Raw genomic sequence first — 20,334 nt, forward strand, 5'->3', positions numbered from 1 at the left:
CATTCCTCTTTGGTATTTTTTTTGTTATCTGATACTCCCCGTAGCATGCTTTCCCCACCCCATCTTTAATTGTGAATATCTGCTTTTATTTTTCGCTGTATATGATTTATCTGCACATGTTTATTTGGTAGTCTGGTCCTAGCCTCGTCACTACTTCGTCAGGTTAGGTTAGACACTTACCAACACATGGGGTCGGTTGTGCTGATACTATACTCTGCACTGTGTGTAGATACTGGTACCGGAGCGTTTGGGCCACAGTAAAGTTGCTGCCTTCAGTCCAACAGGCGACCCGAGGTAGTCCTGCAGACGTCCGCGGACAACTGCTTGAGCTAGGAATTTAGTACAACAGTTCATGATTGACAAATAGAAATTAGTGTAGACAGATTTGTTGATTTGTTTTGATTGTCTAGCTAGTATTTTTGTTTTCTCCTATTAGATAGCCAGCTGCGTTAGCATGGCTTTGGTTTTGTACAGATTCTCTTTGGTGATTAATACCCAAAAAAAAAGGTCAATTACCAAAAAAGTACTTTTAAGAAAAACATTTTTCAAAATAAACTGAGTTTTTTGAAGCTTGGCCAAACAGGCTATTACTCGATACATTAATTAACAGGATAAAGAATTTTCGGAGGAATGTGGGTAATGACATATGTAAACCAGGAAACTGCTCGCAAGATCAATTGCTAACCATTTGAACAGCAACTACATTCAAGCATGACTTACAGAAGCCTCATATTTTATTTGGACATTCTGCTAACTGATTCTTATACAAAGGGAGCAATCAAGATATACATCATATGATAATCAGGCTTGCAGGAATTTCAGTAAGGAACCTGCTAGGCCGTGCATCTTTTAGCTCAAACAATTGAATGCTGTAACCTACATCTCTCTTAAGGATTCTACTACCTACATTCTACTACACAAAATTGAACCAATGACCTGCAAAGCATCTCCAGCGCTTCGTTGAAAGCATATTATTCATTAGAGAACCATCACTTCATAGTATAAGTCGACTGCTGGCTGCCTTAGCAGATTTCAGGTTCAGCACATATGGTCCATGGAGCAGGAACAAGTGGCATCGAGCTGCGGGCTCGTTGATTAATTAAGCACCTTTCTCAGATCATTGATCAACTGCTCTCTAGTTGCTGGCTCAACCTGCATTTGAGACCAATACGTCAGTTTCTTTAAAAACCTTCAAAAAAAAAAAAATGGAAGGTTGACAGCACACTGAAGTCCCAGCTACGAAGCAGGAATCTGATAGCTAACCTTTTGTAGGAGAGCAACAAGACCCTGTGGTAGAGCACGTAAATCCAATGTTGAATCACCAATCTTGGATAGGTGAAGTAACACCTTTTGGACTCGCAACTGTTGTAGGCTTTCCTCGTAGTTATTAGGGTCGTTCTTCCATGAGAAGAAAGCTTCGTCATCTGCCCAAGCATCTTCTCTGCTTTCTTTTGAATCCAGAAACCACCTTTTCACCATATCCATCGCAGATTTGTAAGAAAGCTGGTCACCGGCAGCATCCCTCACAGTTTTGATCAGCGTCTCCTCCTCAACCCTTCTGAGCAATCGCCTGTAGAAGAACGAACGAGAACTTTCCCAATTTACCACTTCCCTGACTACCCCCTTTGCAGCCATTCTAAATGAAGTATCGTGCAGTTCCGCAAACTTTGTTGCTATTTGAGTGTATACTGGCAAAAGCTGCTTCTCGCGTGTTTTTATTTGCTGATGTACGGTTTCAATCGTAGCATATACCCCAGCAGTCCTAGCTTCCTGAAGCCTTGACTTGAGATTGATAAGCTGTTGGTCAAGCCTACCCATGCACTCAAGCAATTCTTTTGTCCGGAATTTGATCTCAATCATACCTTCAGGCTCAAGGACATTTCCTCTAGCTGTTCGTTCAGCATACATTTCAATATGGTCTGAATTGATCTTACTATCCACAACAACCCATGCCCCACCACGGAGCTCGCCCATCATAGGAATGTACACAAAAACAGGCTGTTTGTATGTTCGAAGGTTCTCAACAATGGTTGATCCAGCTTGGAGGATACCTTCAAAAAGGTCCCTTTGTCCACCTGAAAATCCCCTCCAGTTGGCAAGAATGAAAAGAGGTAGCTCCTCCCTATTGAAATCCATCAGTGCTTGAGCCGTCTTCGTTGCGGAGTCAGGAAACCATACTTGCCCTGCCTGAGGGACAACCCTTTCATGAGAATCAAGCTGTCCAGGATCGGCAGGGATTACTTGCATCATAGTTTGGGTCTCAACAGCAACTATTCCTACAGGAATTCCTCCAAGTTTTGCCCGTCCTGTTACAACAGTCCTTGCCCAGCCTTCCAGTGTCTCAACGAAGCTATCCCTGTCGAAAACGCCACCTAACCACTTTCCACTTGGATCTGTTAAGCCAGAGATAGCTGCTCTTGGATCGCATGTCGTCTCAGGGAAATACTCAATAGGTCTCTCTGGAGGATCCAAGGGGGTCAAAATAGGAAGTGGACCACCACAGTATGGGGGTACAAAGCTCAACCACTTCAAGATCGCAGATACCCCCTCAAGGTCATCTGAGACAGTCAGATGAACAACACCATTAGTTGCCATGATTTTAGGTCCACCAAGTTGCATGTGCGAGCTGTAGACTTCCCGACCCAAAAGTTTGTTAAGTGCAGAATAACCAGTCAGAATTATAGGCTGATCGAGCCTCTGTATACACCGCATGCCAAGACGAGCAAGATAAGCACCTATGCCCACAGTTCTGCCGGTTACGTATGTCAAGGTAAATGTTTCATGGTATGCCCGCGAATATGCACTGGCAATGGCTCCACTACCACTTAAGTTCTCAACTCCGAGGCCATCCTCTTTTCCTATTATAGTATCTATAACCCATCGGATCTCTCCATCTGACAACTTCAGTTCATGAGCAATGACAGAAGATTTCATTCGTTCATGATCTTCAGGAGTCAAGTAAACATACTGAAAACCCCGCTCAGGGCTCAACTCATCTGACCACCCAACTTTAAAGCAAGATTTGACCTCCTCTGCAGCACCAATACGAGCCCCTGAATTTGCTGCCAAATAAATAAGTGGCAACTTCTGGGTGCAAGCAACATCAGTCACAGCTTGGAAAAACGCATCCTCTCTCGGACCAAAAGATCCATTTCTGAAAGTCACGTCATTTGCTACAATAATTATTTTCCTTCCTGTTGGGAACTCAGGAGTAGACATTTCTATAACCCATGCCACCATACCGACGTCATTGTGGCCAGGCTGACGCTCCACAGGGACAAGAGGAGTACCCCAACTAGCTTTTTGGTCAGGAAAAGCTAACTCTGTGGCTTTCAAGAGGATCTTACCCTTAGGCCACTCTATTAGTGGAGCCTCAGTGGCCCAAGACTTCTCCAACACGGCTTCAAAGGCCTGCACAAGGGATGTTTACAAAAGGTTGATACTAATCCAGATGATAATACCCAATATAAATGACTACTTTAGTTTGATGTTTACCAGTGGGAAATCGTAGCAGTAAGTGGTGTTACTCTTCCGGGCCAAAAGCCGTTTCTGGTCAAGCACCCCCAATGATGGATAAGGTGCAGTAACAGGTACACCATGTAAAGGACCATCCCCGGAGGTTGAATGATAGACCGCTCTTTGTTCAGACACATTCTCAACTTCCCGATAGATCTGAGAGTTGAATTACCAATACTATGATGTCAATCTTAAATCAAAGTGTTTCGCGGACACACAATACATGGAGAGAGAATAAAAGTCATGACACTTTCATCATATAAAAATTATAGGTTAAGACCATGGTTTAACCCAATAGAACGGAACAAGATATGTGAGTCCCTTGGCACTAATACAGAATGTACACAGTTTCCATCATAGTCATAGTAACTTCGATCCCTATACCAAAAGAATATACAACAATTAAACCTCAGTTTTAAACAAGTTAGGGAGCGGCTATATGAATGCTCAGTGACTATGTTTTTTCATTTATATTTATACAAGGCCAAAATGAGATTAAAATATAGAGTACTAGAAGTTCTTTATATTTTATACTGGCATAAAAATCCCTGATAGAGCTAAAATACTCCTGGAAAGCATATGGAAAGATCAGCCAATAAAAGAAAGTAATCGTTTCCAATCCAAGCCCAAACTATGGACTGATGTTTTTTCAAGTTGTGCATAAACACCACAAGCAGATAGTTATCAGATAAATTCCAAATTAGTTACTAAAAGACACTTACATGCACAATGCAGGTGTGCCCTGTCACATTTGCAACCACAACCCTCCAAGCACCATTGGCTTCTCCTGCAGATGATATCCAGAGTTTCACTTCCCACTCACATACACCTAACCTATGCATCCTAACACCGACAGATGTATTAATTTCACAAGCCAACTCTTTCAAGAGTTTCTGAACAGCACCTTCTTCGTGCTCATTGTTTAGGTCTGCCCTCCTGTAGTGGATTTATGGGGGAAAAAACAATTAGCTTAGCATGCCAATTTTTTACCTAAATAGCAAGCAGAACTCCTTAAAATTTCTTACTTATGATAGGGAAATAGATCATCTATCTGTTGCTCGCGCAAAATGTACAAGTACATATGAGCATGGTCAGATTTTAACGTTGTGCTATGGAGATTAAGTTCAAGCTCCTCCAGGGCAGATGTTAAGGACCTCAAGATGCTCCTTGAAGTAAAAGACAAAGCCAAAGGAGATGGAGCGGTTCCCCGATACAATCCTTGATATGCTAGTAGACCTTCATCTGATGTGGGTTGTCTTACAAGTGTTCTGAGAAACATTCTCCGGATTGGACGTGGCTTGTCTACAACAGAATAAAGATGCCATTGACGGTCCCGGGATGGAGTGTACTTTATATTATCATAGCCCTTAAGCTTGTCCTGTATTGTTGGGAGATTATGAACGTAAATTAGCTCTTAGAACCAAAAGGATAATAATAAAAGTGTACAAGAAGCATGAAAAAGAGTTGCAGAATATAGACCAATTCAAGGTAAATGGATAGCGGAGGCTCCAGATGACGCAACAGAGGCTCCTCCTCATAATACAGCTTCACAAGTGACCAGTGAAAGGAGTGCCTCATTGGACCTCGCCCTTCATCTCTCTGTATGATGCAGCTGATAACCCCAACACCTGCACTTTTAAGGCTGGTGCTCACATCTTTCTCTCTTAATATTTTAGCTAACTTGTTGATCCTTTCTTGAGCCTGATCTTCATCGCCACTGCAGTAGTGTATACCAATGATAAGCAAGAAAATAAATACATGTTACTCTGGTTTCTAGCAAATCAGTGGATCAGATGCACAAGCAAGAGATTTAGCATGCCACATATGAAGATGTATGAAATTACTGTGAGAAACTTGCTTCTCTCTTATATCATCCAGGTTAAGGCCAATACTTACTTTTTCTATTTACTAGTGCAGCTAATCCAAGATTAAGGAGAAGTGCTGCATTCATCTAGTTTGATCATCTGCTAAGTAAGGATGCTGAAATTATTGCAACCCTATCTCAAATTTAACAACAGATTTAAACAGATATTTCTGTAGTCTTTGATTTACCTACATCTACATAACATCCAAAGTAGCAGTTTAGAGTGGATTCAAAGGACACTTGTGATACCTATCCTGAAGCAAACTCATTTGATTGTTGATGCCCACCAATGCAATATGCAGCATGTTGCCATGATTGGTTGGTCGAACCGATCCATTTGACATCTCTTTGTGCAAGTTGTGTGCTGTTTCCCTCAATGCAGCAGTTAATACTGACGGCAAGAGTTGGAGAGATTTGATTATTACCATGGCTCCCCATTTTCTTTCGCTGCGTTTTTCAACTAATGGTTTATCCATCTTATTGTCTTCAGACCCATTCTTTCTCTCCACATGTTCTTCTAAGAACTCCCATGTAGCTATTAGCCCAGATCTGTGCCACTGCATCCTCACACTCTCCTTAACAAGGTAGGGCTGGAATAGTTATCAAAAGTTAGATTTAAAATCATATATATCTGACAAAAATAGGCAAAGCAAGACAAGTAAAACCTTAAAAAGCAGAAACACAGTACCTGATATAGTCTTCGAACATAAGTCTCCACAACCCTCCTCTGAAGGGTGTGATCACTGTGATCAAAAAGACCTACAAGTGCATCTTCGACAGCTAACGGAGCACTTACTAGAACTTCCATTCTTTCGTTGATGGCACTTTTCCGCTTAGGTGTATCCATATTGTCACCTTCTTCAGTGAACATCTCTAACTCAGAAAGACTTCTGGCAATGCTTGAACGTAGTTCACTCAGTTTAGTTTGCTCTAGAAGTTGACTTGCCTTCAGTGCCAACTGCAGAGAATAATTTAGACGTAGGAATCACTCTTAAGGAGTTCTAGGTGACTTGATAATACAGTAACTATTAAGAATCAGACAATGTTCTTAAATAGTCACCAAAAAAATGAGCATAAGAAGTCGTATTAGTAGTGCCTGAAAGTGGAAACAGAGGGAGGACCTTTCCCTTTAATCTTTTCGTTTTCCTCTTTCCTTTATCAAGGGTCAGTAAATTAATGCAATTGAGGATGGTGGTCGGGCTAGATAGTCAAGCAGGCATAAGAACCATCTTTGATTGATACCAACATTGTGAAGTGATCAAGAAAATGTGTACCAAGTCTACAAGGTCCACGCGACAAGAGGAATCAAGGAGTAGATCAGCAAAGGAAATGTTACTAATGCTGATCTTGAAGAACTTCCAGGCAGTGAGCTTGATAAATGACTATTGCCAGGTTAAGCATACAAATGACAGAAACGTGGCCTCAAAGAAGAGGAAAGAAGAGATATTGATAACTTGATAAATACAAGACAGACGTATTTATAGGTGTCAAATACAATGCACATGATATTTGTCTAATGTGTGAATATATCTAACTCAAGAAATTAGCTTAAGGACCAACCTCAGAATAATTCGTATGGTTGAGTGCTGAAAAACGGATAAGTTTGTCCCTGTATGCTGCCGGATTTGGATATACCAACTGCTCCATCAGACTAAGTATAAGCTTATTTTTACGCCTAACACCCTGGAAAATAACACATTATTAATACATGATACCTTCCGGCATAAATCGGACCAGAAAAAGGAACTCCTGTCATATTAATAGTTTGCTTTTGTACTAATAAACAAAACAATTAACAAATATGAATAGTCTGCAAATACCTGATGAGAAAGCACAATGTCAACAACCTTCAGGAGATCTTTTGTGTATTGAAGTCGGAGGCGTTCAATTACATCAGCCTGAAAAAGGAAGGGAAGAGAACTGAACGCAATGTCAATGAAGAATCAAAAAACATCAGATTTATGAGGTCATCTGAGTCCTTCCCTATTTTGTGATTGTAGATTTTATCTGATTTCTTTGAGTAATAACAGTGACAAGTTTGAATCGTTAACTGAGAGAGAATGGAGAGATAATCTGAACATCATTCGTTAGGCTAAAAAGTCAGTTAACAAACAGGCCTCATTTCAGGAAGGTACTGGAAATGCAAACATAAGTTGCCTTTTTTTATCATCTATATGTGCTCAAGGGCTTCTACTAGGATAATTTACCAAAAAGAGGACAGCTACAAATCAAACAAAATACATAAAAAGATGTAAAAAATATCTAAGTATTTATACTAATGGAAACGAGTGTCTGAAAGCCTTGTTCAGTTAATCAAAATGAGCTGCTTCATTGAGAATGAGGACCACAGCTATTAACTACACCTTGTTAGCGGTTATTGTGTATCACCTCAGATGTTAAATGTCCTCATATCTGGAAAAACTCTGTTACTATAGGTCTATGCCATAGAATACTCTGCTTAGACTTTGACAACAACAAAATTCAATTAAAGAAATGGAAAAAACCTTCAAGGAATTTTCAGTGATAAGAGGTTAGGGCATTGTGTCTGCTATGTAGAACTTCTTTAAAATTTCTAGTATTTAATTAACTTGCTACATTATGAATCATCATTGTTTCCTCTTATGATATACTAATAAACTAGGACAAAAAATTTTAAGAACTTTGTTTAGCCTACATCCATCCAAGTCAGAAGCTTGTCAAACTTAAACACGTGTGGATGATTATAACAAATAATTTGTTTGCATAGGCAACTGACCTGGATGTTGTCACTGAACAATTCTTCAACAGATAGATACTCTTCAAAAAGGGAGTGGACAATTCCACGGGCATGACTCTCTCTTCCACCCTCGTAGGACTTGACAACACTCAATAAAGGTTCAACTAATCTTTCTTGAGCTCCTCTTTCTTTATCGGAGCAGGACCTTAAGTGTGCCTGTACCAAGATAGAGATAAAACACATATAAATGAATACTAGTATCCAGATAAATAAAAAATAACAAGGTATTATGTCAAAGAAAGAGGAAAATGATAAAAGACTCACTTCAAGAACGCCTCTCAGAATTCTGGCTGGAAATTCAACATTTTGCAAGCTGAAAATGCCCTCATACTCCTTATATTTTGCTTCCAACTGAAAGGAGAGTACACGGCAAAATTATGAGCTAGAAAAAACTACAACTTTTTCCCCAATGGAAGAAACATCAAGGGTCCTTTACCTCATTCCTCAGGTCCTTAGGAAGTCGTGTTGCCAGCACTGCTAAGCACTCTTGCCACTGCAGGAAGGGAAGCTCAGGACTATCCAGGCAACTTAGCAGGTTTTGAATCACCTGGACAGAAAAAGAGTTTCATTTCATCACTTGGAGAAAAATGATTTATTTATGTCTACTTAGCTGAAAAGCATGTTCCACAAGCAGTTGTTTTCCGCACCACATCATGTAATTAATTATATGAGATTACTTACTTCATCAACATTTTTTTTGATGAAGTACGGTGTTAATATTGATGGCATCAAGAAGATGCTACTTACTTCATCAACATTATGCTCATATCCAGCAAGAATCATCCTTGCTGCATTCTGACTTGCAGCACACCTCTGATGAACTTTTCCAGATATTGCAGTTGGAGGTCCCAGAAGCGGAAAACTTCCAAGAAAAGGCTCTGCTTTTCTAACAGCTGAAGGGTCATCTAAATCAAGAGATGCTATGAGCTCACCAGCCTACAAATAAAAGTTACATTTGTTTTAAGAATCTGTAAAGGACATAAAAACTATGGTCATATGACAATATGGTTACCTGCATTGCTTGACCATCAGACATCTTAAAATGGATAACTCCTGAAGCAGGTGAAAGAAGGGGCATGCACATCTTCATAACCTCAACCTCTGCATAAGGTGTATCAGCATCAACATGACTGCCATCAGATATCAAATATCTCAAAAGTTTGCACGGTGTCTCTGCCGCTAGCTTTGATGGATCATGATCATTCTGAAAGCAAGGAACTTTATGTGATAAGAGGGTGCAAGTTCTTAAAAAGCAAAGACATACTGGAAACTGAAAATCTATTGGCACCTGCAGCAAGCAAGTCCTTCCGTCAATAAGAAGACGAGTTCCAGCCACTTCCTCCTCAGCATATATAACATGACTATTTCCGTTCAGCTGCAGTGATCAAGTGAACTTAGAACGTAGATCTATTTCAAAAGTGAAAGGAAATCGATGTAGTTGATTTCTCAATATTGTTTCTACAAGGTAATATACAACATAGAACAATAAGGGGTCGTTTGGTTGGAATACGATTTATACCGGTACAACTTATGCCAGTATAAGTTATATTGGGATAAGTTATGCTGGGATTGTTATTTGTTCATTGTTTGGTATGTTGTATTAAGAATGACAATTGCATAATTTCTAAGAAGAAGGTATAAGTTATACCGATGCTAATTACCCCACCTTCTATAAGCTATAAGTTATCCCAATGTTAAAATTAACACCGGTATAACTTATACCTGGTTTGCAAACCAAATAGAGTATTAAGGTAGTATTAAATTTTTATATCACCCTTATACCTTCTTATACCTCATACCAAACGACCCCTAAGGCTATTACAAACAATGGTGCAATTTGTTAGAAAATGGCAGTAGCAAGTTGTAGAGTGATTTATAATTGCCTGCATCAGTAGTCCTCCATCACGCAGAGTATGTATTTCTGCTTCAATCTCTGATTCGTTCATTCTCAACCTATAGCTTCCTGGCCCTCCCTTCACCATATTTATCTGAGAGACACAACCACCAAACCAGTTAGTTGCAGACCATCCAGCTTGGCCAGAATAAAAAAAGGAAGAAATGGAATTAACTTTCTAAATCTTTCTTCTTGAGATAGAAGGATATTTCCAAAATTTTCCAACATCTATCCTTATCTACCAACACCAATCAAGGCCCACAGGAAACAGCTTTGTGCCATGAAGTGAGCAAAACACATTACTTACAGTGTACTTGCTCCCTTCAATATTTAGTGAGACTTGAGAGTTCACAAGAGAAATATGCTGCACACAGAAGGTTGACAGGTTATTTTGAAGTTGATACAGACAAAATGGGAAATGCAGACAGAGACAAGCATTCTGTGTCTGATACCTTGGGCGGGATTTGTCCTTTTTCAAGATAACCAACATACTCAGAAACCAAGGCCGCACCACTTGCAGATGCTTTCTGAGTCAGAAAGATTAACAGGAAAAGGAAGATATTAGCCACTAAATTTGCATGTACTTTTTTATGATCATTTAAGTTTGCAATTAAATTGTCCAGGATTAAAATATTTAAAGACCTACTCCTAAATTTTATAACTTACATAAAGAGCTCCTCCAACCACAGAAAGATACCAGGGAGGTCTTTCTGCTCTAACCCTCATAGCAATTCTACTATCCAACCAGCCTGTGTGTATTTTGTTCTCTCTATAATCAGAGGCCTGCGGTAACGTCCAACTTTATAAAAGAGAAATAAAACTGAGGAGTCAGGCTTAGAGTTGTGCATCTAAGACACCTACATGTAATAGATCAATTGTGTAATCAACATTTGTGCGAATTTCTCCACGTATCTGAATTTCCTTCAGTCCGAGGACCATGTTTGCAATGGCTAGGGCTCTGGATTCTCCAAATGCAAAAATATGTCCTGTGGGAAGATTTAAAAGCCCATAAGTTTCAGAAGGTCAAGGCATGATGCCTAGAAGATGCATGGAAAAGATCTTCATGAGAGATTTTAACAGTTTCCAGCCATGGGTGTGATAAGATGGTATCATGAGGAAACAACTGCATAATTGAAATTCAACGTACCAAACTGAGAATCTGAAAACTCATGAATGCCTCCACCAGACTGCAAGCAAAAAATATCTTTAAGCTCAGCAATAATCCAAAGATTCCAATGTTTGTTTCCATTTACTTTACAAGCACATACCTTTACAGAGAAGTAGGCCCACACATTCGGCTTGCTTTTAAAACTCAGCTCCTACAGGATGTCGTTAGATTAACATTGATTCATCCTAAAATCATGAGATTATGTAACGAAAGTGAATTTTTTCAGTAGTTGTCAATCCCGACCTGTACTTTACCACTGGTAGGCTTAAAACCATCATCAGGATCCTCACTTGTAACACGAACAGCCACACAATGACCTTTTGGCTTTGTTGATTCAGCCTTGTCGAAATCAAACGGTGTGGCAACAATTGATGTTTTTCTCCAAGCATCATATCCTCCACCATGTTCCATCCCGTAGAATCGCCTTATTTCTAATATAATCACAAACGAGCACTAAATAATGGAGGTGAAGGAACCAAAACATATTAAGCCAAGGAAAGTGACAAGGTAGGGAGTAAACCTGGAATTTGCCACAATGGGATCCCCATTCCGACAGCAACTTGGGCTGCTGGCAGATTCATTTCTGCAATCCATTCAGTTACGGGGTGTTCCACCTAATAGATGTGGAAAATATAAGAATATTTCTTGACAAATTTCAAGAACAAAATGAAAATGAATTGTATTAAAAAAAAAAGAAGCTTTTACAGTGGCAATCAACATCAAATTACTTCATGTATTTTAACCGTTGATGCATTGGCCTTTAAAGACAATGAAACAATAACTATCTATAATGGCAAAACAAAACTATTTTGGATCGCCTATACTTGGTGAGTAACAAAATTTGGCATGGGCCTGCATGATGCAGACTGCAAATGTAACCAACCTGTAACCGTGGGTTGAGTTCTAAGAAGTAGTACTCTCCCGTATCCATACTATAAAGGTACTCAACGGTGGCAGCTCCAACGTAATTCACGGATTTGGCCAGTCTTCTAGCAGCCTGCTCAAGTTTTTTCACCGTCTCTGGAGAAGCAATTGTTATTGGCCCTTCTTCAATAATCTAAATATCAAGATATTGAGCATATTAGTGACAACAATCAATTTACGTTTACCCTTGGCTACCTCATGCAGATTCCTCTGTTTGTCTCACATTTGCAAATATAAGATGAGTAACTTTTTCTCCATCATGAATCGCTAAGCAATAGCCAAAAGTTAAATATAAACTAACCTTTTGGTGACGCCTTTGAACACTGCAATCACGGCTGTGCAATGCTGCAACATTGCCATATTGATCACAAAGCAACTGGACTTCTAGATGTCGACTCTAGTTAAAAAAAGAAAATTGATAATAAATAGAGGACTTCCATTATTCAGAAAGGTTTTCTCTCTAAGGCTAAGTCAGTGCATTAATGTCGGACAAGATGGAAGTGGTCTAACCTGGGAAGCAACTTTCATTATAAATATGGGGGAGCCAGGAACTTCACCCTGAACTTGCTTGAACAGTGCTCTTACTTCATCATCATTATGAACCTGAAGTGAGCAAGAAATAGCTAAATACCCAATGATTAGGTAGAGTGAATACCTTGTGAGCTCTTCCAACATTTTCATTCGGGAAGGAAATGCTAATGAAAGAACATATCACATTAATATTGGTTAGATAAGCTAATGTAACATCAAATAATAAGCAGCTAGACTACTTGCAGTAACATCTGTTAAGGGACAGACCTTTCTTATGCCTTTACCGCCACCTCCCCAGGATGCTTTAATCATAGCCGGGTAACCTACATCTTGACAACTAGCAATTGCTTCTTCTGTTGTATAAACACATGCTTTGGAATATATTTCATCTGGTATAGAGATCAAGCAGCTCTCTGGAGGAATTTTGACCTGGAGATTAAGTATTGTCAAGCATACTGACACTATGAAACAAATGGAGCAAAACCCCAACATAAAGACTTACGTGGGAGCCACTCCATGGGAGAGTTGGTACTTGTGCAGCTTGAGCAATCAATGATGAGCCTACTTTGTCCCCAAGTGCTGCCATTGATGTAGCAGGTGGCCCAAGGAATACGATCCCCTTTGCACACAATGCATCGGGTAGTTCAGGGTTTTCTGATGCATGACCCCAACCAGGCCAAACTGCATCAACATGAGTTATCTCCGCCATCTAAACAAAAGAAAGTAAACACTGTCTCAGCAGTTTTCAAACTTGTTATGTCATGGAAGGCATCCAAAATATGTTCAGCTCCAAATCTGTTAAAAGAAAAATATCATATTATCTTCACAATTTTCATTGTTTTGGCATAAAGTCCCTGTTCCCTCTACATGCAGGTTTTTAAGACTGCGGACAGACACACTAACATGCACAGAAAAACATGTCATTTGGCTTCTGATGAAACGTCAGTTAAAAGGTTATTTTTAATGCAACTTTTACGAATTAGTTGGATAATTCAGCTTGTATATCAGGCTTTGAATGCTAAATTCTTAAGAAAGAAGTCCTAAAAAAGGAAAGATGTTTACAAACCTCAACAATGAGCTGCACATTGGCATAATTGTTGTTATTTGTCCCACCAGGAACTTCTACAAACTGATCAGCTATTCTAATGTGCTCCGCATTTATTCGCATGTCCTCAGGTGTAGCCATTGCCACCAACAATATTGCCTTCTCTGTGCCAAATGTCTCATAAGCCCACGTCCTAATACTACGTATAAACTTGACCGCAGCCATTCCATTGTTTGCAATTAAGATACTATGAATAGGCTGCTTTCCACCGAGGGTATTACAGAACTCAGCAACTTCCGATCTAGCAATTGGAGACCTCAGTGGAAGCGCACCATTAATATATCCATCGCCATTTTTTATGCCTATCACTGCTGGCCTCCTTTGAGATTCTGACATATTGCACTGCCTGAAACCAAAAGGGACTGCATTTGGTTACTTGCAATCATCAAACAACTCAATTAACCAAAAGACAGCTAAGAGACAAAGCACTAACTAATAGAGTACTTCTTGATCTCCTACGGCATACTCTAATTTCTGAATTAAAAAAAGCTATTAATTCAATTTCAAACAAAACCAAATGGTGATCATAACAAAAATTCCAAGAAAACAACTTTACGTAGGATCAAAAGCATAAACTTATGTTAGCCAAAATTAGAAGAAAATAAAAGATCAAAATACTTCCAAAAGGAGAACCAAAAGAAAATAAAAGTAAAGTAAAAAACCCCAAGATAACAAGCATATACAGTTGAATAGATACAAATTACAGCTTTAAAGTTCAGCAGAATTCACTGAGATGCATTTCACAGTTGGCATTAAAGAAAGCCAAAAGAAAAGAAAAAAAACTCAAGAATTGAGAACAGAATGAGCCAATTGTTTATCCAATGAAGTCCAGTTACACATTAAAAATTGACCAAAACAACTAATATTCTCAAAAAAAGAAAAAAAATAGCACCTTTCACAGTTTGCAGTAAATTCAGACTCTTTTTCAGTATGATGGAGCCTATAACTAAAACCCCACATTAAGAAAAGAAGTAATATACACCCAAAAGGTAGAAATATACTAAATTGGCATTTAAATTTTACCAGAGTTTGAGAAAAAATTCACCTTTCCGGGTAAATGGCAAAAAGCTGCAATCTTTAGAGAAAAGAAATGGAAGTGAGGGAATTCTTGAATTAGATAGGGGGGGTTGTATGAAGCATAAATGGTACCAAGAATTGTAGGTGAAAATTAGCAAATGAGCATAGTGTGTGATAGTCCAAATCCAAATCTGAATACTGTTTCTTTTGTAATAAATAGTAAGGAGAGGGGGGAGGGAAGTGAAGATGGTTTGAGAATGTGGAATTAGTTTATAGGTTGATTAATTTGGTTAGGATTGGTTGGGTGCGTGGTTGTTAAATATTAAGGGGGTACAGCACGTGGTCCTGCTTGGTCCCACTCCCCATATTTTCCCTCTTGGTGGTAGTTTCCATCTACACTTTCCAATCTCAACCAAGGATTCTACCTACGTACATAAACAATAGAATCATTGAGTAAGAGGCCATCTTTTTAATGCAGAATGTAGGTCGTTTTTTCACGTCAAGCTATTTGATCGGATATGAAGTTTTAAAAAAGAAATAGAATTTTAAAAATTTGTGATTTTAAATATATCATAATATTTGTATGGTTATAAAAAAAATTTAAAGATAAGATGATAGTTTAAAGTTGGCTTATTTATATATTAAAAAAGCAAATATCTTTTTTGGAACAAACAAAAAAGAAATAGGATTATATAAAATGGAATGGTTGAAGTATTTGTTTGTAATGAGTAGAGTATTTTTCTACTTAATCTGTTTACCTCTGTTCTTTTCAAATGTTAGGAAATTTTGTAGCAATTTGTCGACAGATACATCTACTACTAATTTAAACACTTAAAACAATTGTTCCTACTAGATTATTAAACAATATTGTAGGATAAATATGATCTCTTAACTCTTAGCAAGAGATTTGTATTTAAGTCTTATAGACGAAAAAATTTGTGATAGAAAATGCTTCCCCTTTAATGAGTCCTCCGAATTAATTGAGTGAATTAATCCGGTATACAAAATGATTGTAACAAATAAGAAGAACTACTCCTACAAGCAAATAATAGGCAAATTCTCAGGTTGAAAGAGAACAGCTACAATTGCTAAAGTCCAACATAGGGGATAGCTCAAGCTGTTGGCCTAACCCCATAAGTCAGCCTGTAGAGTCAATCATAAACGGTTAAAAGATCAATCGATCACAATTCAATGGTATTTGTCTGAGAATATGAATTTCAATAATTTTCTAGCAACGGGATTCAGAACAAATTCAACTTCTGCTAATTACTATTGCACAAGTTAAATCAGCATTCATTATTCTCTTGTTACAAACTTACTATTTAAATCCGCATCCGCTAAATTAAATGTATCAAAGGAAAAAACTGTGATATCAATATCAAATTGACATTCATTATTTTCTTTTTTATATCTGAATCGTTATCCGTTAAATTAATTAACGATTTCAAAGAAGAAACCTTATGTTTTATTTATTTTGGGCGTGCACACTTTTTTAAATAATATATATATATATATATATATATATATATATATATATATATATTAGGGTGCCTTGTTATCTAAAACTTTTTTTTTGTTGGTATTTCCAGACTAAAGAGGGGGTTGGAAACTTAGGTGGGTTTTGAATGAGAGTTGGGTAGTGCAGTCGACCGACCCTTCTCCTATTTGAATCATTGAATGTTATTTATTGATAATGATCTATCTAGAACCAAGTTTGTTTATAACAAATCTCCACCTATTTCCTTTTGTCGTCTCATGAAAAATAAACTTGACTTTTCCTCCTAGCATCGTAATCTAAATCAAGGGTGTTTCAGATGTAAAATCAAAAATAAATGAACAAACAGGAACTTTCTATATGTTACGTTAGAAAGAAAAAATAATTACCCTAAAATATAATGAGAAGTTCACAAAATTTATCATATCAAAGTATTAAAAACATATATTTCTAGATATTACCTTAAGAAGATATTTAGTGGGTGTTTGGATGTAAGAACTGTAAATTTTTTTAAAAATGTAAAAAAATAATTCAAGTGAAAATGATATTTGAAAATTAGAGTTGTGTTTGAATATGAATACAATTTCGAGCTATTTTTGAATTTTTTTTGAGTAATCTGAAGTGAAATTTTGAAAAATAACTTTTTGGAGTTTTTAAATTTTTGAAAAATTTTGAAATTCATTTTCAAGTGAAAATTGAAAATTTTATGACCAAACATTAATTTCGAAAAAAAATAAAAATAAATAAATAAAGTGAAATTTCTTTTATAGCCAAATGGGGCCCTTAATAAGAGTATTCAACAAATGAGGGGACGCGTCCCTCAATAAATTTTAAAAAATACTAATATAAATATAGTTCAAGCTGATGGCGGCATCGGGTGCGGTTGCAACTGCTGCATAAATTATATTGGCCCCTAAATTCTAAGTATTTTAATAGCTTTAATTCAATGAGACAGTTCACACAATCTAACGCAAAATGATAGATAAGCCGTAATTTGAGTAAATGAAACACGCATTGGCTAATTGAGTTACTATCAAGAAAAGCTTTTATCCAAATCAAAATTTTCTTAAATTTTATCATCGGTTTCTTTATAAAGGAACCAGTATTGAAAATTAAAAGAAGAAAAAAATAACAAGTTGGTAGTAATTGATTGTGCATTTGGGGTGGGGTGGGGGAAGGTAGCTGTTTGGTTGCAGTTGGGAGTTAATTAGGTATATCCATGCATTCTTCACCTCCATATCGTCATTCAATTCAAAAGCTTATATTATTGGAAAAATTACTCTAATGGTCCATTGGCCCAATATTCTAACAAAATTGGACCTATATTTTCCCTTCTTACTCGGTATGGCCCAGTTTGTACATAAATTAAAAAATTATTTTTATCGATTAGCCATATTACTGTCCCCACTCTCTTTTTCTTTATGCGGAGGAATTTTTTCCATTCATAATTCTAATCAATTTTCTCTTTCAGATTTTCTCCCCACCCCTCTTTCTCTTTCATTTTCAATTCACTCTTGCTCTTTCTCTCTCTTTCTCTCTCCCTGGCAAAATAATCGAGTTCTTCTTCAGATTTCCTTGCTCCGTTTCATTTGCATCTTCCTCTTCCACGAAATAACACTGTTGAACAATCCACGGCCGAATCTATCTTTTGTTGTCTTTTACTTTTCGATTCAGTGCTCGCCGAAGCCGATGCCGACTTTGATATTAAAGGATCCTTTTATTTTATGGTCGTTGGTGAATATACATATATCTGATTCATTCCTAGTACTTGCGTTTAGTGTCTTGCTTGAGTTTGGTAATTGTTGAAGTTATACTGCTTTTGGCATTTTGGCGAATTTTGTTACATAAAATTGTACTGCTGGAATTAAACTTGTGGTTCAAGTATTACCCGATGGTAAATGTTAGTTGTACTGCTTTGCTTTATGAAGAAAAGCTGGGTTACATCCCATTCGAAGAAAAAGAAAATATCGAGTGGTTATTTCTTTTAATTCTTGTCTCTTATTCTAAGTTATGAAATCTCTTTTTTTTGGTAATTTTTCCTCATTCTTCTTCTTCTTCTTTCTTCTCACTTTTAATGACTTCCAAAGGGAAGAAGAATGATGTATATGTTATATACAACTATATATATTTTGTATAATCATGTATATTTGTGTGTATTCTCATAGTTATACAGAGTTATACATGATTATACACAAGTATACAAGATTATACATAATTATACAACATAGATAATTGTAAAAAAAGTTTAGATTTTTACCTTCAGATCGTGTGTATTATTATATATTTGTGTATAATTAACGTATGACTATGTATAACAATGTATATAAGGTGTTTAATAATGTAAATTTTTATTTTTTTCCAGTGAAATAAGAATTTCCCTTACAAAACTTTGAATTTTGCAAAAAAAAAAAAAAAAAAATTATAGACTTTAAGGATGAATTTATTTTTTACTTCAACTTCCTGATATTGTGAATTTTAGAAAATACTATAAAGAGGGAAGTAAAAAATAAATAAGAATGAAAATGAAAAAAAGGAAAAAATAAAAATGAAAAAAAAAAAGCGAAATCTGATTTAGGTGTGATTATGGGTGTAGTTGACGAAATTCGACGAAATTTGCGAGTTTGACTTGTTTTCATAAAATTGATTAATGTTTGTGGGCTACCGGATGAAAACCATATTTGTGGGTTAGGCGGGTGAAAAATACTTTCTCCAAGTGTATTTTATGTAAATTTCCCTATATTATTGCTATACATATGTTGACATTTCTAAATTTCCACTTGTGTGGCATTTATGTTTCGTCTTGGCCATTTGCTAACACCTGAAGGAAGATTGTAATTCACTGAAATATAAGTAATAAATATAAGTATTTGGATGGAATGTGACTAAAACCTTCTCAGTGTTAATTATGCGAAACGTATAATTTGGACTCTTATGTGATATTTTTTGTAGATGAGAATGTTTTGGAGAAAGATAGGACTCTCATTTATAAGAGCTATCACATAAGAATCCTGTAGTGCTCGTGTAAGATAGGAGAAAAATCATATAAAAAGAAAATTAGAAATGTTATGCTAAAAAAATTGACTTTGACGCCAATATAGCCTTGGCCTACTAGCCAATATGTTAAGGTACAAATGCTGATATCAACAGGTTTTCCTTATCAAATCAAACTAAGTGTCGTTTGTGTTTAATTCAAATTTCAAATTATATTCTCTTTATTGGCTTGTGCGAGATGGTATTGTTTTTTCCATGCTAGTGTATAAATAGGGTAAATATCCCTACCACTATCAGACCCAAAAAAAAAACTTTTTGCTTGAAGATGTATTGCAGAATTTTATGATTTGTGAATACATTCTTGGAAGTATCATACCTATGCATTAACGTATGTAGGACCAAAAATAACTAATAAGGGTCACATACAATTGACAAGAGCTAACTTCCAGCCTAAAACTAATTAATCTAAATTCAACTACAAATTTATTACGTAGACTATCAACAGAATTGACGATGACTCGCAATAAATAAGCTTTCAAGAGAAAAGAAAAGAAATATTTTGTGGGAGTTACGTACAGTAGTAAACGTGGCTCATGGTTTGAATTCTTTTAATCAATCAGTTTGTAAATTGTGTATTCTTTTTAGTTCTGTATAGGAGTGTGTCCATGAATAATAGAAGAGAAAATGTCGATTATACATTACTTCCATTATCATCAACTACCCATTAAAGGAAATGGATGGCTATAAAGAATACCATTTTTTCAGGAGGCTACTTGGTTGTTCCTTGCACGTTTCAGCTTATAACAGCATCATTATACATGTGTAATCTGGTTGGACTACGAATTACAATAGTCAATGTAACTTAACTTGTACTGTTAAAAATCTGGAAATATAGAAAATTGCACTATGCATTTATCATATTTGTTGCTATACTAGATCTTTTATGGAAAATTATCGCTTGAATATTGAGGTATCTTGCAATTAAGATACCTACAAACTCTCTTTTAACAGACAGAATTGGACTCGTCGGGGGCTCGTTCCGGGCGGAGCACT

General features: G+C 36.9%; 1 protein-coding gene across 6 annotated transcripts; it reads right to left on the reverse strand.

The window, feature by feature from the left end:
- Positions 1 to 716: 716 nt before the first annotated feature.
- On the reverse strand, positions 717 to 15,089 carry LOC107789614 (acetyl-CoA carboxylase 1). 6 transcript variants are annotated; one of them, XM_016611460.2, is made up of 32 exons: positions 14,824 to 15,089; positions 13,740 to 14,124; positions 13,176 to 13,382; positions 12,941 to 13,102; positions 12,653 to 12,745; positions 12,444 to 12,539; positions 12,102 to 12,275; positions 11,739 to 11,832; positions 11,462 to 11,649; positions 11,319 to 11,369; positions 11,198 to 11,237; positions 10,912 to 11,036; positions 10,717 to 10,833; positions 10,503 to 10,577; positions 10,358 to 10,414; positions 10,040 to 10,144; positions 9,445 to 9,531; positions 9,169 to 9,360; positions 8,904 to 9,092; positions 8,593 to 8,703; positions 8,421 to 8,507; positions 8,136 to 8,312; positions 7,201 to 7,278; positions 6,941 to 7,063; positions 6,069 to 6,338; positions 5,630 to 5,970; positions 4,996 to 5,233; positions 4,542 to 4,894; positions 4,239 to 4,452; positions 3,496 to 3,672; positions 1,264 to 3,411; positions 717 to 1,152 (listed from the first exon to the last, which is right to left on the reverse strand). In XM_016611460.2, exons 2-32 carry the CDS (start codon positions 14,112 to 14,114, stop codon positions 1,096 to 1,098), a joined length of 6,801 nt encoding a protein of 2,266 aa, XP_016466946.2. In that variant the 5' UTR covers positions 14,115 to 14,124; positions 14,824 to 15,089; the 3' UTR covers positions 717 to 1,095. The 6 variants fall into 6 exon arrangements, with proteins under 6 accessions (XP_016466946.2, XP_016466947.2, XP_075088880.1 ...); XM_016611461.2 differs by having other exon boundaries at positions 14,802 to 14,965; XM_075232779.1 differs by having other exon boundaries at positions 13,176 to 13,468; positions 14,824 to 14,901.
- Positions 15,090 to 20,334: the final 5,245 nt, after the last annotated feature.

This window comes from Nicotiana tabacum, chromosome 16, assembly GCF_000715075.1.
Source record: "Nicotiana tabacum cultivar K326 chromosome 16, ASM71507v2, whole genome shotgun sequence".
In the NCBI taxonomy this organism is placed as follows: domain Eukaryota; kingdom Viridiplantae; phylum Streptophyta; class Magnoliopsida; order Solanales; family Solanaceae; genus Nicotiana; species Nicotiana tabacum.

Bases quoted from the DNA above. Each gene is read 5' to 3' on its own strand.
- LOC107789614 (XM_016611458.2), bottom strand. From the start codon at position 14,738: ATGTGGGGTTTTAGTTATAGGCTCCATCATACTGAAAAAGAGTCTGAA. The intron at 9,532-10,039 runs GCAATTATAAAT...TGATCACTGCAG, and splicing joins ATGGAGGACTACTGATGCAG to CTGAACGGAAATAGTCATGT. The intron at 7,064-7,200 runs GTATTTGCAGAC...GTTATTTTCCAG, and splicing joins ACATTGTGCTTTCTCATCAG to GGTGTTAGGCGTAAAAATAA.